At 45.5% G+C, this 27,729-nt stretch overlaps 1 protein-coding gene across 16 annotated transcripts in view; it reads right to left on the bottom strand.

Annotated features, from left to right (window-relative positions):
* Positions 1-26,551, bottom strand: part of SUN1 (Sad1 and UNC84 domain containing 1) — a 59,307-nt gene extending 32,756 nt beyond the window's left edge. For 6 of the 16 annotated variants that reach the window (XM_075830282.1, XM_075830291.1, XM_075830283.1 and 3 more), the window contains exons 1-3: positions 20,060-20,216; positions 9,005-9,101; positions 582-779 (exon numbers count right to left, since the gene is read on the bottom strand). In XM_075830282.1, coding sequence (XP_075686397.1) covers positions 582-779; positions 9,005-9,081 — 275 coding nt within the window. In that variant the 5' untranslated portion in view covers positions 9,082-9,101; positions 20,060-20,216. Of the gene's footprint in view, positions 1-581; positions 780-1,897; positions 1,919-9,004; positions 9,102-20,059; positions 20,218-23,729; positions 23,847-26,357 lie in introns of those variants that run through there. The other 10 variants (XM_075830281.1, XM_075830280.1, XM_075830296.1 and 7 more) reach the window with 10 other exon arrangements.
* Between the last annotated feature and the right edge of the window lie 1,178 nt (positions 26,552-27,729).

Here is a 27,729-nt window from a genome sequence, read left to right as displayed (position 1 = left end):
CACTGTCAGCAAGCAGAGACCCTGATAATTGAGAAATTGATACACAATATATTGTAAAACTGACCATTACACAGTCGTTAAACTTTATTTAACTGAAAAGCCAGGCAAAAACGGTCAACGGGAAGTGCAGCCATATTGGTTGTTACTTTCGGATTTAGCAAACGTCGCTCTGACTTTTGATTAACAAATATAAATATACTCTTTGGATGAAAAAAAGAGAAAAATAGCTTCTACCTTGAGACATACGAAAAAAAAAAATCAAAAATCAGCCTCATTGTACACGTCCGGTAATTTAAAAGGCGTTGCTCCGGTTTAGAAAAAGCATGGCCGTTTTCTTCCAAAGACAGCGCCACTCCAGTCCATAGGTTATGTGTGGTATTCAACTCAGCCCCGTTCACTACAATGAAGCTGAGCTGCAATACCACACACAAGCAACGGACAGGTGTGGCGCTCTTTCGGGTTAGAAAGCAGCCATGTTTTTTCTAATCCTGGACACCATTGTCTTAAATTTAAAAAAAAGCCACCAAAAAAAAAACAGATCACTTTTTTGATTCCTTACAAATCTCTTGTACCCGACTTGCCTGTTAATTGACCGGTCATTAGAAACACTTCCAGAATAAGAGACATTGGAGTGGATGCTGCTATTGAGGAGATCATCAGAAAAGTTGGCTGTTGTATTCGTTAAACGCAAACTGCGCCGCGACATTCTTGGAGAATCAAACACCGGATCCAATTTATGTAAGTTCTCAAAGTCCAATGCGGCCGAGGAATAACTGGAGCTACAAGAGGGAAGCACAGGTTACTCTTCATGCAACTAAAGGGGGAAACAAAACATAAAACCGTAAAATACAAGGACCATGAAACATCAAAAAGATGAACTATGGGTGAAGTTTTTCTGGAAAGTCAGACTTCAGCCCGGTTCCCTGTGCGGCAGTTTCCAAGACTATTCCGCATTATTTGAGTTGTATAACATTAATAAAAATAGGCTGCATTTTTTTAGCGCCATTCTCGTCCATGGTCTGCTTTCAGCTTTGTCCCATTCGCATTAATGGGGCGGAGCTGCAATACCAGACACAACCCATGGACAAGAGTGGCGCTAGAAGAAAACAGCCTTGTATTTCTTATCTTATACAACCCCATTAAGACCACGCTGCACAGGGGGAGGTTGGTTCGATTCAGAGCCGAGGTCCGATAAGCTGCCCCAAGAGTCCATCAGAATCTTCATACATATCATTGAGCCAGAAAAAAAATGGTGATAATTAAAAATAACTAGGCAGACAAACTATTTAAATTGCTCATTGGGATTTAAACCATGACCCAAATTGATAGACTTTTTTTTTTTTTCAAACAAGAACATCTAAAAAAAATTTGGGGTCAGAGAATGTAGCGCACAGACGAAATGCAACGAAAGATCCAAGTGGTCGGGGATCTGTAATTATCATGCCACGGACATTAGGAGATCCTTGCCCAGTGCAGGGAAAAAAATTTAAAGCATTCCATTGATGGGTGACAGATTCCCTTCAGTGTCAATGAATAAACCGCTCTCTCTGGGTATGTTCACACAGAGCGTATTCGCTGCAGATTTTCTGTCCAGATTTGCGGACGGAAAGTCTGCAGCACATTACCATATCAGCAAAGTGGATGAGATTTTAACCCGTCTCCTCTACGTTGCATAAAAAAAAACCACCCAAAAAAAAACAAAACACTGCACAGAACACCAGAATAAATTGACCTGCGGTACGAAGAATAACTCTGCAGCATGTCAATTTATGCTGCGGATTCGCTGCGCATTTATTGCAGAATTTCCCCATGAAGTTCAATGGGGGAAGACAAATTCCACAACAAATTATATGGTTTGTGTAAATTGCTGTGATTACAAAATAAAGCCTATACTTACCTCTCGCTGCGTCGCTATAGCAACTCGTCCCTGCTCTTCCTGTTCTGTGTTCAGGCTGCCCCCTGTGATGACATTTTCCTACATGCGATCGGCCCTTTTTTTCCTGGAAGCCGTTTTCTACGGTGTCAATCCGTCCATAAATATTCCAATTAATGCACCATTTGGTGTGAATATTCAGGGGACTTCTTTGCGTGCTTTGGCTTGTATACGATGCGGACCTTTCCGCGGCGCTTCTAACACGTGTTAAGGATATATTCAGACGGAACAGTCAAGTTTGTTTTTTTCTAGCAGCACCTGCTGGAAAATGCAGCAATTTTTCTGGTAGTTGAGACATGGCCACTGAAATCTGCTTTAGGCTATATTCAGATGTAAACAGCATTTTGATGCTTTTTGTTTCTTTAAATACAATTCCGCGGACAGTTCTTCGTATATTTTTGTAGGACTTTGTCAGTGGCTTTTGTATCAAAATGCAGCAGGCTCTACGTATGGTGCATGACTATAGAAATGCTTGATAAACCATGGCATTTCTTACGTGTGTGGTATGTATATGGTGTGTGTGCGGTGCGTGTGTGCGGTGCGTGTGTGCGGTGTGTGTGTGTGGTGCGTGTGCGTGTGGTGCGTGTGCGTGTGGTGGGCGCGTGTGGTGGGCGCGTGTGGTGGGCGCGTGTGGTGGGCGCGTGTGGTGGGCGCGTGTGGTGGGCGCGTGTGGTGGGCGGTGCGGGGTGCGCGTGTGGTGGGCGGTGCGCGTGTGGTGCGGGGTGCGCGTGTGGTGTGCGGTGCGCGTGTGGTGTGCGGTGCGCGTGTGGTGTGCGGGGTGCGCGTGTGGTGTGCGGGGTGCGCGTGTGGTGTGCGGGGTGCGCGTGTGGTGTGCGGGGTGCGCGTGTGGTGTGCGGGGTGCGCGTGTGGTGTGCGCGTGTGGTGTGCGGGGTGCGCGTGTGGTGTGCGGTGCGGGGTGCGCGTGTGGTGTGCGGTGCGGGGTGCGCGTGTGGTGTGCGGTGCGGGGTGCGCGTGTGGTGTGCGGTGCGGGGTGCGCGTGTGGTGTGCGGTGCGCGTGTGGTGTGCGGTGTGCGCGTGTGGTGTGCGGGGTGCGCGTGTGGTGTGCGGTGCGGGTGTGGTGTGCGGTGCGGGGTGCGCGTGTGGTGTGCGGTGCGTGTGCGGGCATGCTCTAAGGGCTCAGGCACATGGCTGTAATACCGCTCCATACAAGCGCCAAGTTGCACAGAGCCGTAATACAAAACCCAAAGACAAGAAACGGCCTAAGACTTGTATTATTTGCAGTACTTGCTGACCAGGACAACGGCTACAGATCCCCTCATTACAGCAAGTCCTTGGCAGCTCTAAAGTGTAAACTTGCAGCCATTTCCTAATCGTTGGATTGCTCCTGCACCACATGTCTGGCCTTTTCAGTAACAGGATAATAATAAAAGATCTGCAAAGCAAATCCATGTACAGAAGTGCAAAAGATAAAATCCTGGAGGAATACTGCGCTCCCTTAAACACTTGAGGCCCGCCTGGTAAGGTGAAAAGACCACGGTCTGCATCAATGGACTCATTATACAGATCCTCTTGACAAGAGTCATTCACGATTTCCAACAACCATGTGTCTCTCAGCAGCATGTGGCAAAAACACAGCGCACGTCGGCTGCCAAATAGTACTGAAGTGCAACAGGCCGGTAGTGTGAAGCCCCGCACTGACGCGTCCGCCACACGTGCCTGCAGGATTATCAATCAATAGCTGGTTATGTTCTAGGACTGGCAAATAGTCTTCTGATAATGAATGCTGCACTTCTGTCACACTACACTTGGCCTGTTGGGGAGAAGTAGTGAAGTCAGTCATCCACCATAAGGGTCTATTCACACGTCGCAGTGTGGCGAAACCCGCATTGAAAAACCTCATACAATTTCACCATTATTTGATGCCTTTTTCAATGTGGTTGCCGTTAAAAACTCATGCGGCGTTTGGATGCGTTTATTTCAATGCCGTTCTAATTGTACCTCAATGTGTTAATGAACCCCAACACTATAAATCAAACATTTAACTAATTTCCATTCAAACGTAAAAGGGTTGTCCTAAATTAATCTGGCTGCAGGAAAAGGTTATAAAATAAAAACCACACTATGTGCCCCTTTTAAATCCCCTGCCGTTGCCCCAGTAGTCCCCGCCGGCTTTAGTTTATTCTCCAGCAGCGGTGAAGTGCCGTACATGCTGGACTCCCCACTGAGGCGTTCATGTGGATGTATGGCACATTACTAAAGAAAAATAAACAAGTAACGGCGGGTACCACTGGAGCGTTAGGGGATTCAGCAGGTAAGTATAGTGTTTTTTTTTTGCTATATAACACCTCCTGCAGCCAGATTTTTTTCAAGTCTTGGCCAACCCCTTTAGGTTGGATTCACACGAGCACATTCGATCCGTAATGGACGGTACGTATTTCGGCCGCAAGTCCCGGACCGAACACACTGCAGGGAGTTGTGTACGACGCTAGGAGTCCCTGCCTCTCCGTGGAACTACTGTCCCATACTGAAAACATGATTACAGTACGGGACAGTTGTCCTGCAGCGAGGCAGGGACTCCTAGCATCGTACATAAGTATGGTGCTAGGAGCCCGGCTCCCTGCACTGTGTTCGGTCCGGGACTGCGGCCGAAATACGTTCCGTCCATTACGGACGTAATGTGCTCGTGTGAACCCAGCCGTAGGCCGGGTTCCCACATAGCGTAAACGCTGCGGAATTCTGTGTGGAAACTCCGCAGCATTTACAGTAGCAGCAAAGTGGATAACATTTAGAAAATCTCATGCCCACGCTGCGGAAAAAATCTGCAGCATAAACGTTAATTGACCTGCGGAATTTAAATCTGCAGCATGTTTTCCCCATTGAATTCAGTGGGGATGCAAAACCCGCAACAGTAAGCCAGGGTTAACTTGCGAATTGCAACTCCAAAAAAAAAAGTTAAATAAAAATATCACACTTACCCAGAACGCTCTCCTCCTTCCTGTAGACCGGCCTCCTGGGATAACGTTTCATCCCAGGTGACTGGTGCAGCCAATCACATGCTGCAGGGTCACATTACCTGCAAAGTCATCTTAGGAGGGTGGACTACGTGCAGGAAAGGGGGGTGGAGGCATGAAAGTTTTTACTTTCCAGTTCTGCATTTCGCAGCGGAAATTCCATTCGAAAAACCGTACAATGTGGTGCGGTTTTTCAGATGTAAGTGCTACGGGTTCCAGGTCCAATAAGCCGCGCAGTTTTTACGCAGCATATCCGACCCGTGGGAACTCAGCCTTAAAGTGAATGTGTCACCAGGAGAAAGGGAAGCTGCAAGGGTGTCCTCTTGGGCCAGGTTCACTTGTGGGTTCAGATGTATCTTTGAAGTACAAGCAATGCAAGAGAATAGGGTTTTAGAAAACCTCATTCACACCTTGCAGTGACAGTCACAGACTTTTCAATAAGTTTCACCTATTGTATTCAGAAGGGTGAAATCCGCATGTTAATACAAAAGTACTACTAATATTTCATGTAAATAGTTGTTTTACTGCTGCCAGGAGTCATGGAAAAAGCCTGTGAGTCCACCATTCACTACTATGGGACCTACAGAAACAGCTCAGCGAGTTACGCTGTTTTCGGAACTCCCGACCACAAAGTCAGGAAGTGTCCGGGAGGCAGCGAGAGCAGAAGGTAGAACGGTGTTTAGGGCTCCCCGTTCTAGAGATAGGTGCGGGTCCCAGAGGCGAGACTCGCATCTTTTGGACATTTATGACATATCCTGTGGATATGTCATAAATGTCCCTGGTGGGAAAACCCCTTTCAGCAGGGATCTCGGAAACACGTGAGTAATTGAAGCAAACTTTATCAGAAATCTGTACAACTTCTCCTTATACAAGGACTGAGCCTTAATTTATATAAAACCAGAAAATCCCTTCAAACAAAACGAGAAGCCAACATCATAAAGTAGAAGTAAAAACTTCTAGACTTTCCCTTTACATATTAGGAAAGGGGGGGAAAAAAAAAAGTTTTCAAAAATCGGTCAAAAGAGAAACAAAACCTACACTAAAACTTTACCACAAAAGCCACACATAGTAAACATGTCTGCTGTGTTTATGCCGACATACTATCACCGGGTGGGGTTATACCTAAATACTAAACATCTGACTCATCGGCTGTAGAGATATTGGCGCTGGAGACACGCTGCCAGCTGCCAGGCTACAGCCGCTACCAACAATGTACTCCGCAGGAAAAAGCAAATACAAAATCGCTCACACACAAGCTCATGTTTCAGTACGTTGTATTTTTATTATACATAAAGTGAAAATAGCACCCCCCAACCCTTTACTACTATTATTTCCACATCGGGCATGACGCCCCCATCTTCCTTATCCCATGTGTGGGAGAAAGGAGCCGTTTTCCTCAGGCTAATTCCTGCCTCTAAAAGGGGCTTTTTCAGGATTAGATAACCAAGGTTTCTTCTAGAAACAGCACCACACCTGTCCACAGGTTGGGTGTGGTATTGCACCTCAGCCTCATTAACTTCAATGGAGTCGAGCTTCAATATCGTACACAACACATGGAAACATGTGGTGTGGTTTGTTTTTAAAATCCTGGACAACCCCTTTAAGTTCGTTATTGTTAGAGGTGCACGGCCCACGTGAAGAGAACAGCTGTGGCCCATGTTTTAAATAGACCATACATTCGTCACAGGGGCCCTTGTGAATACAATCACAACCAGAAATAAAGAGGCATCACGGACTGCTGCTACGTGAATGGAAACGGAGCCTTGACTCAAACAAATGGAAACCATAGGTTTCTTTTGCTTCACCATTGATTTCACAAATGGTCTCCATTTGTCTCAGTTGTGCCCTGGGTGATATTAATTAGTTTAAAGAGGCTCTGTCACCAGATTTTGCAACCCCTATCTGCTATTGCAGCAGATCGGCGCTGCAATGTAGATTACAGTAACGTTTTTATTTTTAAAAAACTAGCATTTTTGGCCAAGTTATGACCATTTTTGTAGTTATGCAAATGAGGCTTGCAAAAGTCCAAGTGGGTGTGTTTAAAAGTAAAAGTCCAAGTGGGTGTGTATTATGTGCGTACATCGGGGCGTTTTTAATACTTTTACTAGCTGGGCGCTCTGAAGAGAAGTATCATCCACTTCTCTTCAGAACGCCCAGCTTCTGTGACGTCACTCACAGGTCCTGCATCGTGACGGCCACATCGGCACCAGAGGCTACAGTTGATTCTGCAGCAGCATCAGCGTTTGCAGGTAAGATCGACTGGGCGTTCTGAAGAGAAGAGGATGTTACTTCTCATCAGAGCGCCCAGCTAGTAAAAGTATTAAAAACGCCCCGATGTACGCACATAATACACGCCCAGTTGGACTTTTACTTTTAAACACACCCACTTGGACTTTTGCAAGCCTCATTTGCATAACTACAAAAATGGTCACAACTTGGCCAAAAATGCTCGTTTTTTAAAAATAAAAACGTTACTGTAATCTACATTGCAGCGCCTATCTGCTGCAATAGCAGATAGGGGTTGCAAAATCTGGTGACAGAGCCTTTTTAAGGCTGGTTCCTACCATCCCCAGATATATATGTAGGCTTAGTCCTAGTTCTGGGTGTATGTGCAGAGCAGGTCCCAACCTACGGAGGACACCTTGTCGTGGCAGGTGGGCAAACACAATGTGCGCTAAGAACCTCCCTATTGTAAGTAGATTTATTTATATTTAGCGGTTTAGGTGACAGTGTTCGCAGTGTGCGGTCGCCATTTTTTTTTCTGTACCATTGATTTCAATAGTGACGGATATGGTGCAAATGGTTTGCGGTTGTCTCAGTTGTGTAAGGGTTCCGTCGTTAGTCGACTGCGCTATTCATTCCGTCAAAACAGAACGCTTGCACAACTGAGACAAACTGAAACCATTTGCACCGGATCAGTCACCATTGAAATCAATAGTGATGCAAACGGATACCTATGGTTTCCGTCAGGGTTACGTTCGGATTGAAAGCTCCGATGGGTCGCCTGAACAGAGATCTGACGCAGATGGGAACGAAGCCTTAGGCCTCATGCACACGACCGTGTTTTTGCGGCCGCAATTCCCCCGAAAATCCACGGGAGAATTGCGGCCCCATTCTTTTCTATGGGGCCGTGCACACGACCGTAGTTTTTGCGGTCCGTGCACGGCCCGGGAGCCCGGACCGCAGAAAGAACGGGCATGTCTTATTACGGCCCGGTTCTGCGGTCCGGGCTCATTGAAAACAATGGCCGCGGCCATGTGCATGTCCCGCGATTTGCGGGCGGCCTGCGGCTGACAGTCCGCAGCCGGCCGACCCGAAAATCACGGCCGTGCACACGGCTACGGTCGTGTGCATGAGGCCTTAAAGGAAAAACTCCAGGAAAGACTGATCAATTGTGTTAGGTCAAGACAGAACTAAAGGGGGTGGGACATGACTTCTGGCATTTTTTTTTAAATCTAAGGCCCAGCACTAAGGGTAACGTCACTTTTTCCTGGAGGGCTCCTTTAAAAATTATATATTTTGGCCAACCTAGCACATATAGCAACACCCACAGAGTCCGGATAACTGCGCAGACCCTCTGTAGGCAAGTGGGACCAGAACATCTACGACAAGAAAGCAAGCTGAGGTACTCCACGATGGAATATCCATGAACGCTTTAAAGGGCTAAATACGGAGCAGTTTATCCAAAATACGCGTACTTGAGTGACAACCGCTGCAATAGTTGGCAGCCATCTCAATCCTCGCCCAACTTTTCGGAAATTGAAGAAATTGTTGAACGGAGTTTTTGAAAGACAAGTGATCTGTAACATGCAGAGCGACCTGGTAAATACATACAAAATATGAGGATTACCGGTCCTGCTGAGAACATATGGAAAGACGCCGGTTGCTGCCTTCCATAGTTGCTCCTTCACGCTGACGGCTGCTGTCAGTGGCAGATCCTCACCTTTTCCAGTGCATGGACAATTATAGCCCGGCTTACTGCACATTGTCTGGACGGTCTAATCCCAAGTATCCTCTCTCTAAGCACAGGGCAACAGATGTCACTTGCGGACTAAGATCATGGAACAAGAACATGCTTGAGGGACGAGCAAAGTCTCACCTTAGAGAATAGGTGTACCCAGTGTTTTCGGGAAGACACTGGGGAGGAGCATACGTGTGAAGATGGGAATAATCCATTCTCAAGGTTTCAGATCACGCTGTAGCAAGTAAAAGTGCAAAAGAAAAAAACCCAACATTACAGTGTTATATTACATACATACTAATAAGCTGGCCATACACATTGTCGGGACAGTGGGGATGACGCTATTGGGTGTGTGTTGAATGGACGATCATGTCTTACGATAAGGATGGTCAGGGTGGGATGAAAGTTTGACATTCATATCCAAGGCTAAATGACGACTCTGGACACAGGATCCAAACAGGGTGATCCACAACCCTCGTCCCACCCATGTCAATGTGCCCTACGACAGAAAAGCTTGCCGATTACCACTATGCCGGCCATATTGTTAATTACCCAGCTTTCCCAAAATCAAGATGGCGGAATAGAATTTTTAACACTATGAATTCCATTTACAGGTTTTTTTTTTTGTTTTTTTTTTTTAAGAGCGCCATTCTCTTTAAACAAATACACCAATGCTCAAAACAGAATAGCGGAGATCAGAACGAGTGCAAGGGAAAAGTGGTAGTAAGCTAAAAGCTAAAGCCGTTACCTGATCACTTATGATGGACGCTACCCATCAGAACGGATCAGGTAACCGCTTTAGCTTTCAGAGATCCTATGGAAAAATAAAGCAGTGACCGGATACAGGCCGCTCCTCCGTTTCTCCCTTCTACTAATTTTGATAAACCCCCATTATCTTAACGTGTATGTCCAGCTTTACAGAGAACTCCATAATAGACAGTAAATGCTTGAAAGCGACTTAAAAGCAACAGTGCATGCTCCAAATTGGCTAACCAGAGCAGATTCAGCCTCATCCTATAAATACACACATCTCATTTCTGCAACGTCCAAAGACCAAACAAAATTCAGGACTACACACGAGTGATAAGAAGGAGCCCACGAGTAAACAGAGCGCTGCAGAAGAGGCTAAATAGTTTCCGAGGCAGGAAAGGAACACACCCATCCTGAGTCATCAAAACAGCGCGTCCTCTCCTACAGCCTTCCCATAGACAAACACTTTCAAAAGAAAACAAGGAACATGAATATTTAATACATCTGCATAAAATCTATAAAAACGTCCTGCGTGTATCCAGTGCGGTCAGCTACAGGGTCAGATCATGTACATGTGTGTGGCAACGCAACTGCGCAGGATTCCTGCTATGCAGCATGGGAAATTCTCATCTATCCTGGCCCGTATGGGGACCATGTAAATAGATCAGAGTAGAGGATTAATATTACTACCGAATTGTCATTGTCTAAATATACAGCATTAAATATAGCAAAGTTATTCTGACCAGCTAGATGAGATACCATGTGAGAGCACTCCGGATAAAGCGATATTCGATGTACGGTATGCATCAGGAAGGCTCCCGGAGAAAACGGCAAACGTATCCGGAGAACCCCATTTACTTGACGTAGGTGTCTGCATAGAGTGAAATGAAAATATTTTTCCAGCTCTTCAGCGATCCAGTGCACAGACCTCGCTCCAGCCCAGGCGTCTTCCGCAGCAGCAAAAAGAAGGTACGATCCAGCATTTCATGAAGAAATCGCAGGACTTTATTGTATAAACATTAAAAATCCACCCAACGCATAAAGACAAAGGACCAATACGCTTACGCGTTTCAAACGCCAACTGCATTCTTAGTCCTAGCCATGAGTCAGCATACCTTTTTGTACTGTATTGAATGGCGTTGTTGTCTACACCATTTAATACAGAGGCATCTTGCAAAATATACCATGCAGCATAGGGTGACAGGAGTCGACGGGCGACATTTCCCGTCGAATGCCTATACAGTAGAATATGTTGGAAAATATTACGTTGGGGGAAGGTTTAGCATAACGGGTGAAAAGGAAAAAAGTGGAGTGGTTACCCATAGCAACACAGCAGATCGCACCTTTATTTCTGAAAAACAAAAGCAGCAACCTGATTGGTTGCCATGAGCAACTACTCCACTTTTCCTTTACACCCGTCTTGATTAAGCTCCCAAAGTATTAATAGTGTCATTTTGACAACTTGGGACCATTCAGGGCTGGATTTTACATATCTTACAATTCTACCAAAAATGACTGATCATAAACTTGTGTGAAAAAGTTCACGCAGGATTAGAATATGATGGGACCAAAATAAAAGGCTTCACCAATACAATCACGGTTATGTGCTCTGATGGCACCTTATTAATAAGTGATGGCTACTGAACTCATTTGCCTTGATCTAAAAAAATAAATAAATAATATTTTAAATAACGGACAGGATGTTGGTCTGATCGGTGTATTCACACGTCTGTTTGGTTATTGCTTGGTCTCTTGTCTATTCAAAATTGCAGCAAAAATAAAAAAATGCCAAACCATTGCAAAAAATGCAGTTTTGTAAAACCGGAAACTGGGCCAAAAATATAGGAGTGTTTTACATCGGCCGATCACCATCAGGAATTGCTTTCCAGCAACGAATGATAAAAACACGCCATCTGCGGTACGACTGGTAAACGCTGCTCATTGCTTTTGGCAGCAGCGGCTTGTGTAAAATGTCGCAAGATCTTTCACTAGGCACCAATATCAAAGTTTCCACCACAAACAGCTATAAAAACTCTAGGGATGAAAGAGTCCACCAGATCCTCGGCCATCATTTTTCAGACTACCGATCACTCGCCTGTGGTTTGTCAGCTTCGGAGAGCAACTGCCCCCCCCCCCCCTCAAAACGCAATATTTAACTAAAAGTCCTTGAGTTGTACTCCTATCAATCTCTAAAAAAAAATCCTGTTCATCCATTTCTTAGTTTGGTGTAAGGCTGCAGTCACACACGGCAGATTTTATTGCAGAAGTCCATGCACCTGCTGCAGAAACAATCACATTCATATGAAAGGAACCTATTTTTAGTTGCAGAAAGTTTCTGCTGCATGTGACGGCACCCCCTACAGGCCACACACAGAGGGGCCGTCAAATACCAGACAGCACAGAAGTGGAGTATGGGAAATTTGACATTTCCCTAGTTCTGTATAATACCAATGAATGGGAATTTATGAATTCTGATTCACACATTGCATTCTCAAACAGCATTGGCATCATAAGAGGGCAAACAAAGCTCTCGGATAGCATGGGTAGAAAAATAAGTACTGGCACAGCTCCCCCATGTATGTATAGAGGACTCGTATTTAGTAGATTACATTCATATCTTCCGGTCTGATGCGTAGCAGACATCGGAGAAGTGTGTTATGGGGGAGGAATATTTTCCTACATAGGTGACTCACTGACTAGGATAAAAGGTCTATAAACAGCAGCTCTTTACTTTTCAATGGTGGTCTACAAGAGGAGGTCATGAAGACCAGGAACGGTATTTACAGACATACAAAAGCAAGCTCTTCTAGGCCGTCTTCTTGAACTGGCACCCCCCCCCCCCACTTGAAGATCTCCCTTTTTGTTCCATCAGAGGAGCAGAACAAGGATATAACGGAAGCAATGGTCCCATTGCACAATGGACGCCATCGGCGGCCGACGGAACCCATTGACTTTAATGGGTTCTGTCAGCTTTCCACCAAGGCGTCTGATCTTACCGGATCCGCAACGGAGGCCCCTAATGGAGCCTCCAATGCAGATGTGAACAGGGCCTTAGTAACATAAGATACGTTATAAATGTAGAGAACTCTGTATGTAAGGACGTGTCCACATCAGAATCAGATGTTCCGTTAGGAATCTGTCGTACATTCTGTCAAACATCCTGTGGCATTAATTTATGTGGCAAAAAGACAGAAGCCATTATATCAGCCTTACGGAACCTATAAGGGTATGTTCACACGCAGTGGTTTCAGACGTAATTCGGGCCTTTTACGCCTCGAATTACGCTGGAAAAAAACGGCTTCGTTACGACTCCAAACATCTGCCCATTGCTTGCAATGGGATTTACGGTGTTCTGTTCCCACGAGGCGTAATTTTACACGTAGTTTTCAAAATACGGCGCGTAAAAAGACGCCGTGTCAAAAGAAGTGAAGGTTATTTCTTGGGACATTTTTGGACCAGTTTTTCATTGACTCCACTGTAATCATGTTTTCAGTACGGGACAGTTGTCCTGTAGAGAGGCAGGGACTCCTAGCGTCGTACAGAACTATGATGCTAGGAGCCCGGCTCCCTGCAGTGTGTTCGGTCCGGGACTCGCGGCCAAAATACGTTCTGTCCTTTACGGACCGAACGTGCTCGTGTGAATCCAGTCCACGGCCTTCACACAATTTTTCTGGCAATTTTAACGGCATCAAAAAAAGCTTCTAAAATCGTTCACGTTATTAAAATGTAAGGGTATGTTCACACGGCGGGGGTCCGTAACGGCTGAAATTACGGGGATGTTTCAGCCTGAAAACATCCCCGTAATTTCAGCCGTACCGGCATGTGCAGGCGCTTGAACGCCGCGTCAATTACGGCCGTAATTAGCGCTGCTATTCATTGGAGTCAATGAATAGCGGCTCCAATTACGGCCAAAGAAGTGACAGGTCAATTCTTCTACGCGGGCGTCTATTTACGCGCCGTCATTTGACAGCGGCGCGTAAATATACGCCTCGTGTGAACAGACAAACGTCTGCCCATTGCTTTCAATGGGCAGAAGTTTGTCAGCGCTATTGAGGCGCTATTTTCGGGCGTAATTCGGGGCAAAAACGCCCGATTTACGTCCGTAAATAGGCCGTGTGAACATACCCTAAGATGTATTTTCCAATCAGTTTGTGTCATTTTGTACATGCTTTATTCTGGCATTGTTCGTGTCCTGTAGAGAAGCCTATGGGGAAAACCGTCTGGGAAAAAACCCGCCATACCCAGAGAAGGCTGCTTTTGGAAAAAAAACGCCATGGACCACAAAATTGCCTTTATAACAGTTGCGTGTAGCATTTGATATTTCACTATAGGACTTTAATGTAACATCAGGTTGCAAAAAAGACAAAACACGCCATTAAAAACACCATGAAAAACGCACAAAGAACGCAGCAAGACTGTGAATCCAGCCTTTTGGAGGTCTTCTCCTCTAGAAACGTTAGGTCCGAGATACCATAATCTCTGCGAGAACCAAAGATCTGTGCACGTGGCTTTACAGTGTGCATGGACTACAAGGCCACGTTCATGATTCAGGCGAGAATCCGCTGGCAATACATATGAATGGTGAATCTTCGGCCGGGTCAATATGGGACAGAATCGCTACGGATTACAACACCAGACATGTAGATGGGTTTTGAGCAAATCTCGTCTACATGATGTGGAATATTTTCCAAATGTAAATCCGCAGCGTGCCCATTCTGTGGTGGACAGCGGATTTTACCCGTTCCAATGTAAGGGTTAAATCTGCAGTGAATCCACATGTAACACTTGACATGATCAACCATTTTGAGCCGGAAAGTCTTGGTGTGTAAAATGAAGAAAAAAAAACAAATGAAACACTGTCACAGAAAAACTTCTGTCCTTAAGCATTCACTTAACGCTGGCTATACGCCAAAGAGAACCGTCCGCCAAACTTTCTTTTCCTGACAGCCATCTCCCCAGACCTCACCATAAAAATACCCACACAGCCAAATGTGCGCCGTCTTGGAAAACATTGGCCCTAATGACCGCTATAGGTACCTTAGAGTATACAGTGGGTTTCCTTGGATACCCAGGAATTTATTTTTAAACACAAGGCCAAGCCCCAGCAGCTGCCGGAAGCCATTACTATCTGTGGTGACGATCACACGCTCCTGTCTGGTGAAGGGCAGGGATACTTCGTATTTCCATGGCTGGGAGAAGTGTATCTGCTATACTATAATACACCTCCCCCATGCTTCTACTGAAATCTGAGCATGTAGACAAGCAGCACTGAAATGGTTAACGGTGGACACAAGTCGGCTGACAGCAAAAGCAACTGTTCACAGCAGGGGGTCCGTTCAGTGAAAACCAGCAATCCCCTGCAGGGGAGGACACAAACCGTGCCAGACCATTCCCAGCGCGCTGACATCTGTCCGGACAGCTTATAGCGCTGTATATATAGCGACACATGTTCAGGATACAAGGACCTCGTTATACAGCACCAGATACAACTGTCCTTGAGGCCACGACTGCCGCCAGGTCCATTCATAGGACTTTCAGAAATCCATAGATTTGCTGCAGAAACAACGCCATTCAGATGAATGAAACGCAGTCAGTCGCAGAAATTTCTGCAACAAAATCTGCAGCGTGTGACTGCGCCCTTGAAAAGGGAATGCATCTCCAGAAAACGTTTCAAAATCAGGATTTTATTCGAAGCGTATTTATTTTCAGTTGAATAAATGACTGTGGGAAAAACGCCGCAATTACGGACCCGCACGGTTCTATTGGCCGCGGACACCTTTCCGTAGCGCTACGGAAAGGTGTCCGTGCCGGGAAATATGGAGCATGTCCTACTTTTCGGATTTTGCGGGCCACGCTTCCATACTTTGTATGGGAGAACAGATCGAAAATGTGGCGCGCGGCCGTGCCCACAATCGCGGGCTGTGATTACGGGCACGACCGTGTGCATAAGGCCTGAGGGAAAGCTGTAACATTGCGCTACGCCAATACGAACTGGTCGGCGGTATACAGTATGAAGTGGTGTAAGCAATAAAGGGGAAGCAGTGCTCATGGAAGCGTTGTGGCCGCTTTAAATGGCGGTTTGACGAGAGTCAAACCCCCAACGATCAGATATTGATGGCCTAACCTGAGGCTAGGCCAATTTTATTTCACCAGATAACACCTTTTAACAATTTTCCAATATACTTGATCAATTCCTTGCAGTCTAAGATCTTTGCTTGCTGTCATTCAATAGGAACTTTTATTCTTTAATCCCAGGGAATAAAAACCGATCCTGGTCATTTGCTGGACACACAAGACGCAGCTCTGATAACTGGACGGCACACAGCACGGTCAAAATGGTGTTTTTTTTGTTGCTGCGAACTTGACAAAAACGAATTTTGACGCGACATCTGAACCCAGCCTAACAAGCCATACACCGGTGTGATCACCACATGACCGGGACCGATTTTTATACACAGGAAGTAAACAATAAAAGTTCCTATTGAATGACAGCAAGCAGAGATCTTGAAAACTGAGGAATGAATACAGAAAACATATTGAAGAATTGTATTACAAATCACATGTATTTGCTGAAGCTGCAATACCTCTTATGACTGCTGGAAACCAAGATAAGGCAGGACAGTAACAATATACAAACAGATACGGCTCTGTATGCAGCTCCCCTGTCACTCTGGTCTCTAGGGCTCGGGCTGAGCTTTATCACTTCCGGGAGAGCGTTCAGCTACATGCACACGTTGCGTATTTTGAAGCGGAAAATACACACCAAAACTGCAGCAATGCTCCGGAAATTCGCAGGTTAAACCTGCACCAGATCGCGTTTTTTTTTATGCGTTTTCTGGTGTGGTTTTTAGGTTTCGATGCTGCACTAGGCAGACTTCGCCAGCGGAAACGCAAGATAAATTGATGTGCTGCGGATTTTAAGATCCGCACCGCAGGTCAATTTACGCGCGGGAAAATATTGCAGCGTGTACATGAGATTCCCTAGAATCTCATGGTGTATGCTGGTGCTGTATTACGCTGCGGTTTTGCCGCATGAAAATTTGTGTGGCAAAAACCGCACGTAATAGGCATCGTGTGCATTGACCCTAAAGATACTTTTACACCGGCCTGTGCAACGAGTGCCGATCAACGAGACAGCTAGTTGATGGGCGTTCGTTTGCGCCTTTCACAAGGAGGTAGTATGGGAACAATTGCTCGTCCCCATACATTTCTAGCGTTTACACAGGTAGATGTGCTGAAGACAATAGTTCATGCCGCATAAACAATACGGTCAGCTGATGAACGAGCAACGTTTATAGGCTGATCGGGGGAATGATCGGGAACGAGAGTCGTTTGCCCAATCACTGGCCCTTGTAAGAGGGCCGTTAGACCTTGTTCAAACAGTGCAGATTTGCTGCAGATTTTGGATGCACTTTTAGGCCAAAACCAGAATTGGATCCAGGAGAGCAGAGCTATAAGGCCTTTATTTATAGATTTCTTCTGTTTACGTTCCATTCCTGGATTTGGCTTGAAAAAAAAACAAAAAAAAAAACACATGAAAAATCTGCAATGTGTGAACATATCCTAAGAGTGCCCGTACAAAATGCAGCCGAGCCACGCTAAACTGTGGTTTTGCAGCAACAACAGGTGAAGCACACAAAAGTCATGCGCTGCACCCGTACCCACGAAACCGTGACAATTTGCGTTTTTTTTTTACGCGTGTCAATTACCGCATTACATATGGGCACCCTACGAGTGCGTCACACGCGGCGTACTTGCGTTCTATTTCCGCAGTGTTAAACTACGGTGCAGAAAACTTTACAATGTATGCCTAGAGAAATCGGTCTGCAGAGTATTTTTCCCATAGGCTTATAGTGTCGTTTTTCATACAATGCATGTACGCCATTTGCGAGCACACCCTAAGGCTGGGTTCCCACGGGTCGGATACGCTGCGTAAAAATCACGCACCACATTTCCGATGCGTAAAAAAGCGCTCATACTTATCCCTGCCCTCCTTAGACATCCCCTGCGGCCTCCTACAAGACGTTGCAGCCTGTAATTGGCTGCAGCGGTCACATGGCATGAAACGTGATCCCAGGAGGTCAGACTGAAGGCCTGACTGAAGGAAAACGGGGGCGTTCTGGGCAAGTATGTGGTTTTTTTTTGCGAATGCGCCGCAAAACTTGGCTTTCTGCTGCGGGTTTTGAAACCCTATTGAATTCAATGGGGGAAAACCTGCAACAGAAAAGTTAACAGAAACATTTCCACACTGCAGGTCAATTTATGAACTTTTAAGCTGCGTTTTTTTTCCGCAATGTGGGCATGAGATTTACTCAATCTCACTTTGCTGCTACTGTAAATGCTGCGGAATTGCCGCACAAAATTCCGTTGTGGAAATTCCGCAGCGTTTATGCTACATGGGAACCCGGCCCAATAATCGGTAACTCTTCTGTCAATTAATTCCATCAGCCATAAAGCGCGCGCGCACGCACGCACGCACACACGATGCTGCACTGTATCTTTAAGGCCACAAGATGCGTATTCCGTGCCGCAAATCCACAGTGTAATAAAGTACCAAAGTAAATCTTATTTACACGTTGCAAAAAGTTTTTCTTTGACCTGCAGTGTGGATTTTAAAATTTGTAGCATGTTCATTTTTATCTTGCGTTTCCGTCTCAGTACTGTATCTGACAAGTTTATAAAAAAAAATAAAAAAAAAAATTAAATTACGAAAACCCGCAGCAGACAATCCGCACTTGTTTTCACATCAAAATGTAAAATACATATACAACAAAAAAAACGCAATATTAGGCGCAGATTTTACCTGTGGAATTACCAGTGGTTTTAATGTGGATTTTCTGCATCAAATTCCGCAGCGTGTGCATGTAGCCTTATATGACTGCCCCAGTAAAGTTTTAGGGTACACTCGCACGCTGCGGCCACATGCGGATAGAACCACAACCCAGCAACAATATTGAGCGGCCATTGGCCACCACAAGTGAGCGTGGTTTCGGACGCATGCTGCTGCTATAGTGTGAGGACGCCCCCTTAAAAACATAAAACAAATAAAAAAAAACAGAAAGAACATTATTTATCTTCAAATCGAAAAAATGAACTAAAATTAAATACATATGACATTCTCATTAACCCTTCGGGTATATTCTCAGACCGTGCGGTTGTGTCGTGGTCCTTGCCGCGTGGCCTAGAACCATTAAAAAAAAACAAAAGAAACGATTTGCGTTTTTTCCCCGTGATTTCATGGTTTTATAAAGCTTCACCGGTGCTTGATGCGGAACCAGAGCGCGGCAAGTAGCGCAGAACAATTGCGCCGTCTAAACGTGCCCTTCACAGATCCCGGACACACCTGTAGGAGAGGCACAGCAGGGCGGGTACTGAAGCCGATGCGTCTGGATCATGCACAAAAAAAAAATCCTATAAACTTAAGTTCACACAATTGGCAGCGTTGCATCAAATAACTTCTCCCTTTTAAATATGGTTACATATGGTTACATCTCAAAGACCCGGGGGGGGGGGGGGGGGACGACGACGACGACAAAAGTTGTCATATCCAGTGCAGGTCCTAAGGGGCATCACATACGCAGGACTAAGCACGAGAACAAAAACATTTGTGCCACCATATAAAAGTTATACAAAGATATAAAAATTATTATATTTATCAAAAAGCGTATTATTTTCCAAAAATATGCTGTAAATTTAATAGGGTCAAATGTCTAAAAAACATCAATGGTGTAATAGGTCATTAATTCAGTTTGGTGCCTTAGGCATGGGGCAGATCACGACTTTTATTACGTTGTTCCTACACGAACAACTAAAACTTTACGCGACTGTCATTGTACGACGAGTAGACAAGGTTTGAAAAAAAAATAAACCCCCCCCTTAACCCTTTTAACAAAATGTGGCAAATATGTCATTCACAGCATAGCCATTACAAAACCTATAGCTTAAAATTTTGCAAAATCATGCGTAAGTTCCAATACCCATCATGTCCCTTTAACAGAAAAAAAAAAATCCAGTCATGTGGGAAACTGTCAGCAATGTAGGTTCTACACAAGGCGCTACAGCTGCGCCACCAACAAACAGTCCCTTACGACAACTTGCCCCAAAGACATTTTTTGCCATGACTACCGTATAGACCATTGCATTATATATATATATCCCCACACACCGTCCTGGATACACAAGACCCACCATGCACATGTCTGTCCGCTGCGCCTGGATACACGAAATATCAGCACGCACACAAGGCTGTCACAGCCCAGACCCTGAACATGCTCCCTGTCAACCGTCTCCGCTCGCTTTTGGTGGATGCACTGGAGCTTTGATATAGCAGAGGCGACATAGCAACAAGGAAACCATACAACTATTTATAACTTGCCAGTCTCAATCTGAAGGAATGGGCACAAGCAGTGAATGGAGGAGCAGAAAGCAAGCAAGAAAGCAAACCTAGGTCTCCCGGCTCCTGAAGCCGCTGTGTGTCATGTCCTGCCGCAGCTATGTGGCGGCTCCGTCCATCTGCTCGCAGAAGTAGTTTGGAAGTTGTCAGTGTTTGCTATTCCACACTGCTGCAAGATCCCAAAATGGCTTCCCTGCCTCAACAAAGCCTGAAGGATCAGCCTGGTGTGAACGCCCCCCTCCACAGCTCAGCTGTCCGTCTCAGCCTTGCTTCAAAACTATTGGAGGCCTGGTAAGCAAGGCAGCCCAGGAGATTACATTAACCATTTCCATGCCCAGAGCTGTCACTCTCCTTCACGAGGGCTGTGAACCTTCTAGGTAGAAAATACATCAGGATGTAGCTGGCAAAATACATTACAAGAGAGTCCGCAGAGTTAAAAATATAAAAATGTTGCTATAAGGGCATGTTCACACGACAACGCAAAATACGTCTGAAATTACGGCGCTGTTTTCAGGCGAAAACAGCTCATGAATTTCAGACGTTTTTGCAAGTACTCACGTTTTTCACTGCGTCTTTTACGGACGTAATTGGAGCGGTTTTTCAATGGAGTCAATGAAAAACGGCTCCAATTACATCCCAAGAAGTGTCCTGCACTTTTGACCCGGGCGTAATTTTATGCGCCGTCTTTTGACAGCGAAGCGTAAAATGACAGCTCGTCTGCACAGAACATCGTAAGACCCATTGCAAGCAATGGTCAGATGTTTGCCGACGTATTGGAGCCGTCTTTTCAGGCGTAATTCGAGGCGTAAAACCCCCTCCTGGTTTTGACTTACAAAATACTGCCGTGTGAGTGGTCTCGCAGATGTGAATGGTGACCATCTCTGTACAGTGCTGTGGAATATGTTGGCGCTATATAAGCAACGTTCTTCTAAATACAATTCTCAGACAATTAAAGGGGTTGTGCCCGAATTAAACAGTTATCACCTATCAACAGTATACTGGTACCCCCCCCCCCACCGATCTTGAGAACAGGGGTCCCCGCTCCTCCTCACTGCATGACCAGTGACAAAAACAGCCAAGTACAGCGCACGGCTGTTTCCGTTAATCCCAGAGAGACTGAATTGACTGGGGGGGGGGGGGGCCCACATGCTCTACCGCCGCTCCGTTTAAACTCCTCACTGAGGGGAGTGCAGTGAGTAGGAACAGCAGGTTCAGGATCCCCGTTTTGACAGACCGTCGATCAGACAATTATTCCTTATCCTGCGGATAGGTGAGAATGGTCGGTTCCTTAACAACCCTTTTATTACAGTGTTCATTAAATCAGAACTCTGCATTGGGTAATCCCTTCTTAGTAGAGGGGGAAGCTGATCTTTGCAGGATCCACCAGTGATCAGCTGTAATCTGTGGGGGAACTTGGCAGCAAGGGTTCAATTTCTCTGCAGCGCCACCACAGGAGAGAAAAATGCATTACACCATACCGAATGAAATGAATAGACTGTCCCTATAATGCACGGGCAGGCTGGATCCTGAAAGCGAGAGATAAACAGGTGATCCCCCTATTAATTCAAAATTCCCTAATAGGGTATTTGAAAATGGGTTTTCTTTATCAGACAACCCCATTAGAGGGAAACTTCAGCTAAGTCTATCTTTAATTTTGTCACAAGGTAAGGGTCCACCAGCCCGAAGGGGCTCGGGTGCTACAGGAATTACAATGAGGCAAAATAAACTATTAATACAAACACCGAGTACCTTACGGAAGATTCATGAAGACACTTCTATAGGGCTGGTGGAAGTAGTTGCAGCGTGACAACGATGTATATTATACAGCTATATCGCACACATAAAAGTTTTGGACCAAATTTTTTTTTTTTTATCCTGCGACCATCCAAAATAGAGTTAAAAAAAAAAAAATTATATATAAAACATATTCTATCATATCCGCCCCTGCCACCAGCAGAGCTTACAGTCTACGTTATCTCACGAACACACAACTACATAGGAAGTCCATAAAGTCATCCACATAGAAGAGCGTATAAGGAAAGCAGAGAACCCAAAGGACACCTGCACGGTCGGAAGAATATACAAACTTCATGTTGATGTCGCCCAGGTAAGAATAGAACGCGGAGCCCTGGAGTCCGTCGTGCTGCCCAGCGGGTCACCGGAACTAAAACAAGGAATAGAATGCAGAAGACGACGTTTCTTACGTGTTTAATGCTCCATGTGAGGCTGATGACAGGAGAAAGAGAAGAAAACCGTTCCACCAAGGGAAGTCCTGAGGCGCAGTATACGCCAGATAAGTGGTCACTAGAGGGTTTCTGGAGGCACCAAAACAACAGATAAACACATTGGGAAGTAACGCCCCTCGCAGACTGGAATGTACACACACCGAGCCCCATCAGAAACTGGAAGAGAACGCAACCGAGCTCACACCACGTCACACAGGAAAACAAGAAATACAAATTAAACTAGAAATATTCTTACAATGGAGAGAAAAGGAAAAAAAAAAAAAAAAAAGGAAAAATAATTTTAACAAAAAAAGTCCATAAACTGTTCTTTGGGATTGTCCAGGATTATAAAAACATGGTTGTTTTTTTCCAGAAATAGCGCCACGCCTGTCCATAGGTTGTTTCTGGTATTGCAGCTCATCCCCATTGAAGTGAGTGGGACCGAGCTGCAATACCAGACAGCGCCTGCGGACAGGGTTTTTTTTTTTTTATTCTGTTCCATCACTTTAAAATTATATTGGCTTGTAGGAAAGCTGGGTGACAACCAATATGGCCACCATTATAGCTCCCACGTGGGTTGTCACCAACCAAGCTTTCCCGAGTGACTAATCTGGTTAGTTATACTGAGGCATAGATACAGGGAGCATGTATTACTGCATAACCAGGCAGATGGGCCATTCAGGAGTCTGGCAAAGCTGGGTGACAACTCGTGCGGGAGACATGGCTACACAGAACTTATATTTCTAGGCATCACGTAGAGGTCCGAGCCTGAAGAGAAGCGCAGAGTCCCCATAATGGAGTACTACATAGCCGGGGGCACTCCGTGCCGCATGGCACCCCCGTAATACAGCATGCGCTTGGTGAATTTCCCATTACAGAGCAGTTGACGGTTATGACCAATATCAAATGCAAATCTGATCTACTAGCCGGAGGGCAACCAGTAACATTTAACAAATCAGCATATTAAGTAAAGGAGGAAGTACACAGTTCTGTAATCCGGCATCAATAGGCAAACAGGCGCCAGATTATCAGAGAAAAAAAACTCACTTAGGGTCCCATCCACACGTTGCGGTTTAGCTGCGGTTGTAACCACAAGTCAACCGCAATGCGTGGATGGACCACAAAGAGTGTGTAATCTGGCCACATCTGATCTGGTCAAGGTGAGGCTACACGTAGCAGCTGTGGTCTGGCTGAAGCGTGGCCTAAAAGTGTCCAAAACCGTTGCTACGTGCAGCCCTCTCAAACTGCCGCAGTTTTGCAATGTTCGTTTAAGACAGTGCGGTCAGCAGTATTCAGGTGTATCGCAGCCGCACTTCAGCTGGACTGCGGTCCCTAGGTGTAGCCTCAACCGCAGACAGTGTAGGCTAACAACCCCATAGACAAGGGGAGTGGTAACTCCCAGTTGTCAATTTATTCATGCATTTCCAGGAAGAATAACAGAGGAACAGCACAATGCAGAGTTGGAAGAAAAGATGCTCCAGAATTGTAATATTACAGGGAATAGTCGGGAGAGGTGGCATGTCCTCTTTAACTTGCTTCTTGAAGATGCCCCAGGAGATCACGGCTTTGGACTGCACATCCCTCCCCGTACCGTCGCTTCTTTTCACTGCGACTTTCAAACACATGAAATTAATTACACAGAGTCCTGGATTATTTTCAGGAAAAGAAAGTTTCATGACCTTGTAAATGCAAATCCCCTTTTTCTTCCCTCAATCAGTGGAAAAACTCAAGTAATGAAGAAAAAAATTTGTAGAACTACAAAAAGCCCCTGGCCTCAGGCCTCGTTCACACTGAATTTTTTTGACGCCGATACCATGTGGGAATCCGCGCCAAAAACCATCCGGAAACGACTCCCATTGATTTTACCGCTCGCGTTAAAAAAAAGAAGCATGCGTTTTTCCCTGCGGCGCTTTATGGCTGCAGGCAAAAAAAAACGCTGCAGAGTCCTGAAGGAATTTTGAGGCCGATTTTTTTTCTGCCTGCAAAAAAACTGTGTGAACAGAGTCTAAGTGTATATTCAGACAGTGTCCAAGTACCTTCTTTTTTGAACAGGACTGCCACAAAAGATGTTTTGCAGCAGTTGCCGTAAAAAACAAAAACAAACGCAGCCCGACCGCACCGTTTCACTATAGTCTGAATGTATTGGCCAACGCAACCAATTCGAATCTGCACTATAATTTTCACCGAAACCCGGGCACCTCTTCTAAGGCTACACAAGTATTTGTCGGCAAAATACAGACAGGCGCTACTGAAGTGGATTAAATACCTCCGAGAGGTTGAGTTTAAAGGGTTGTCCCAGATTACAAAGACATGGCTGCTTTCTTCATTAAACAGCACCACACTGGTCCATGGATTGTGTCTGTTATTGCAGCTCAGCTCCATTGAAGTGACTGAGCTGAACTGCAATACCACACACAACCTGTTGACCGGGGTGGTGCAGTTTTGGAAGAAAGCAGCAAGGTTATCCTAATTCTGGACAACACCTTAAAAAGGGGCAACCCATCTTATTAGATTCCAGAACACAGAGGGATTTTATAGCCCCACAGATTCCAAAATCAATGGCTCTGCAGTGTCCAAATTGTATTAAAGAGGCTCTGTCACCAGATTATCAAATCCCTATCTCCTATTGAATGTGATCAGCGCTGCAATGTAGAGAACAGCAAAGTTGTTTTTTTTTTGTTTTTTTAAACGATCATTTTTGCCCAAGTTATGAGCAATTGTATATTTATGCAAATGAGCTTTTCAATGGACAACTGGGCGTGTTTTCTCATTTTACCAACTGGGCGTGTATTGTGTTTTTACCAACTGGGCGTTGTGAATAGAAGTGTATGACGCTGACAAATCAGCATCATACACTTCTCATCGTTCCCACCCAGCTTCTTTCACTAAAGACACACAGCGTGACGTCACCCACAGGTCCTTCAACATTGTCGTCGGACAAAGAAGATACATCGGCTCCAGGCATCCAAAAGGTTAATATGCTCGTCTCTAGCGAGTTTTCTATGCTTACCTGCACATACCCTGCACTGTACTCTCTGACGCCTGGTGCTGATGTGTCTTCTCTCTTCCAACGGCAATGTTGAAGGACCTGTGGGTGACGTCATCATTCCCAGCCAGCTTCTTTCACTGCAGACACAGCGTGACGTCACCCACAGGTCCTTCAACCTTGGCGTCGGAAGAGAGAAGACACATCCCGCTCCAGGCGTCGGGGTACAGTTGAATTTGCAGCAGCATCACCATGTGCAGGTAAGCATAGCAAACTCCCTAGAGACGAGCATATTAACCTTTTGGACGCCTGGAGCCGATGTATCTTTTGTCCGACGACAATGTTGAAGGACCTGTGGGTGACGTCACGCTGTGTCTGCTGTGAAAGAAGCTGGGTGGGAACGATGAGAAGTGTATGATGCTGATTTGTCAGCGTCATACACTTCTATTCACAACGCCCAGTTGGAAAAAACACAATACACGCCCAGTTGGAAATACGAGAAAAGCTAATTTGCATAAATATAAAATTGCTCATAACTTGGGCAAAATAGTTTAATTAAAAAAAACAAAAAAAAACTTTGATGTTATCTGCGCCCATCACATTCAACAGGAGATAGGGATTTGATAATCTGGTGACAGAGCGTCTAAGTCAATGGTAATCTATAAAACATGGCTTGTGCAATTGACCCCTTGATTTCAGTGTAGTCACCACCTGTCTGTGCCACTAGTTGCGAAGCAATCACTCCAATTTACTTGCTGGATCTATGAAGCAGGTCCAGTGTGGTCACCCAGCATCCTCAATACACCATATTACAACGCCAATGAGAAATGACTTTTTTTTCTGCCGATATCCACAATTCGGGGGGTCAGCACCTTCTAGCGGTTGTGAAACTTCAATTCCCAGCATTCCCTGCACAGCCTCTGGCTGGAATAATAAAGCCTTTGGCGGTCAGGGAATGCTGGGATTTGTAGTTCCTCAGCAGCTAGAGTGCTGAAGGTTGCTGACCCTTTTAGTGAATAATTCCAATGAGAACGTTTCTGACGGAGTTTCCCTTTAACTTGATTGGGTTTCATCCTCGTCCCACACACGAGAAGCACTAGCAGTCAATAGAAACATCTCCCAATGAGTAACGCATACACACGGTAGTCACCTCCCCAGCGCTATAAACGCCGGGCCGCGTCCTCCTGCAGCTCCATCGTGGCCGACAACCGCGTCATACACTTACCGTTACCCACTCTCCGATGTCCGTTCAATCAGTAACGCCGATTACGCTCCCCTTTCTCCAGCTACGGTTTCACTGACGTCAGCACGCTGGGCGTGGCTTTAACGCGCATGAGCCGCAGGGGCAGCGCTTTACGTCGATAACGATGACGTCATCACGTTTGCCCGGGTAGGAACGTCTGTCGGTGACCACCCGTTTCTGCGCTGAACCTTCCGCTTATAAAGTGGTTTGAATGAACGTGTCATATACAGGACTGAGCGCTGCTGTGTTATTTATGCTGGGGCTTGTACTTTGATTTCGGAGGTCACTGTGGGGGAGAGGACTCAAGAGTCGTGGTTGCGGTCAGCTCCCTCGTGGCTGGTAGGACCCGGTCCAGCGGCCATGCGTGTGTCCAAGGAGCAAGATTCATGTAAAAATAATAACCGGAGCATTTATCCATAGCAACCAATCAGATTCCAGACTCCTTATTTTTTTTATAAGTCATTTTGTGGCTGGTTTTCTTTTCTTTCTTTTTTTTTTTTTTTTTACAAAAATGTGGTTTTGATACAAAATGCAAAAAAAAAATGCATTTTATACATGTCAGATTCCATCCGAAATGCCCGAAAAAACCTCTCCCCGTACTGCGCTATTTTTTCCCATAACACGACGGACACCAAGATAAAAACCCAACAGACCATGTTGAAGTTAATAGGCCCATTGGTGTCTGTCATGTGACGTATCCGACACCGCATTGAATTCCGCTTTGTTGCTCGTATGACGGAACAGAAAAATGGAATTCCTAGCGGAGATGTGAACAAAGCCTTACTACTCTGAGACGCTTTCCGGAGCAATGCACTATATTTATTAATGCAAATCTATTTATCAGGTTAAAAAGACACTTTTATTTATTTCAGTTACTTATATAGCGCCAACATATTTGGGCATGTTCACACAGGGCAGACACGCTGCGCAAAAGAACGCAGCATACGGATGTGGCCATCTTTAGCTTGACTCTTGATATCACACAACAAAAGTATTGAAAAACTCAAATTCAAGATAAAGACGGCTACATCTGTATCCGTCTTCGAACCCGCAGGGAATTACGCGCCGAAAAAACACCAAACTTTTGTGCAGATTTTAGGGCAAAATCTCCGCTGCAGAAAACCGAGTTGGCAAAAAGAAAAAGATAAAACCCGCTAGGTGTTGCCTCAGCAACATGCCCCTCTGTTCTCCATGGAGCCCATTTGACCACTGCAGCCTGTGATTGGCCGCAGCAATCACATGTGATGAAATGTCATCCCAGCAGGC

The sequence above is a fragment of the Rhinoderma darwinii genome, chromosome 6 (assembly GCF_050947455.1).
Source record: "Rhinoderma darwinii isolate aRhiDar2 chromosome 6, aRhiDar2.hap1, whole genome shotgun sequence".
Taxonomy (NCBI): Eukaryota; Metazoa; Chordata; class Amphibia; order Anura; family Rhinodermatidae; genus Rhinoderma; species Rhinoderma darwinii.
Note: the sequence above shows the minus strand (reverse complement) of the source record. Positions and strands in the feature narration are given on the sequence as shown.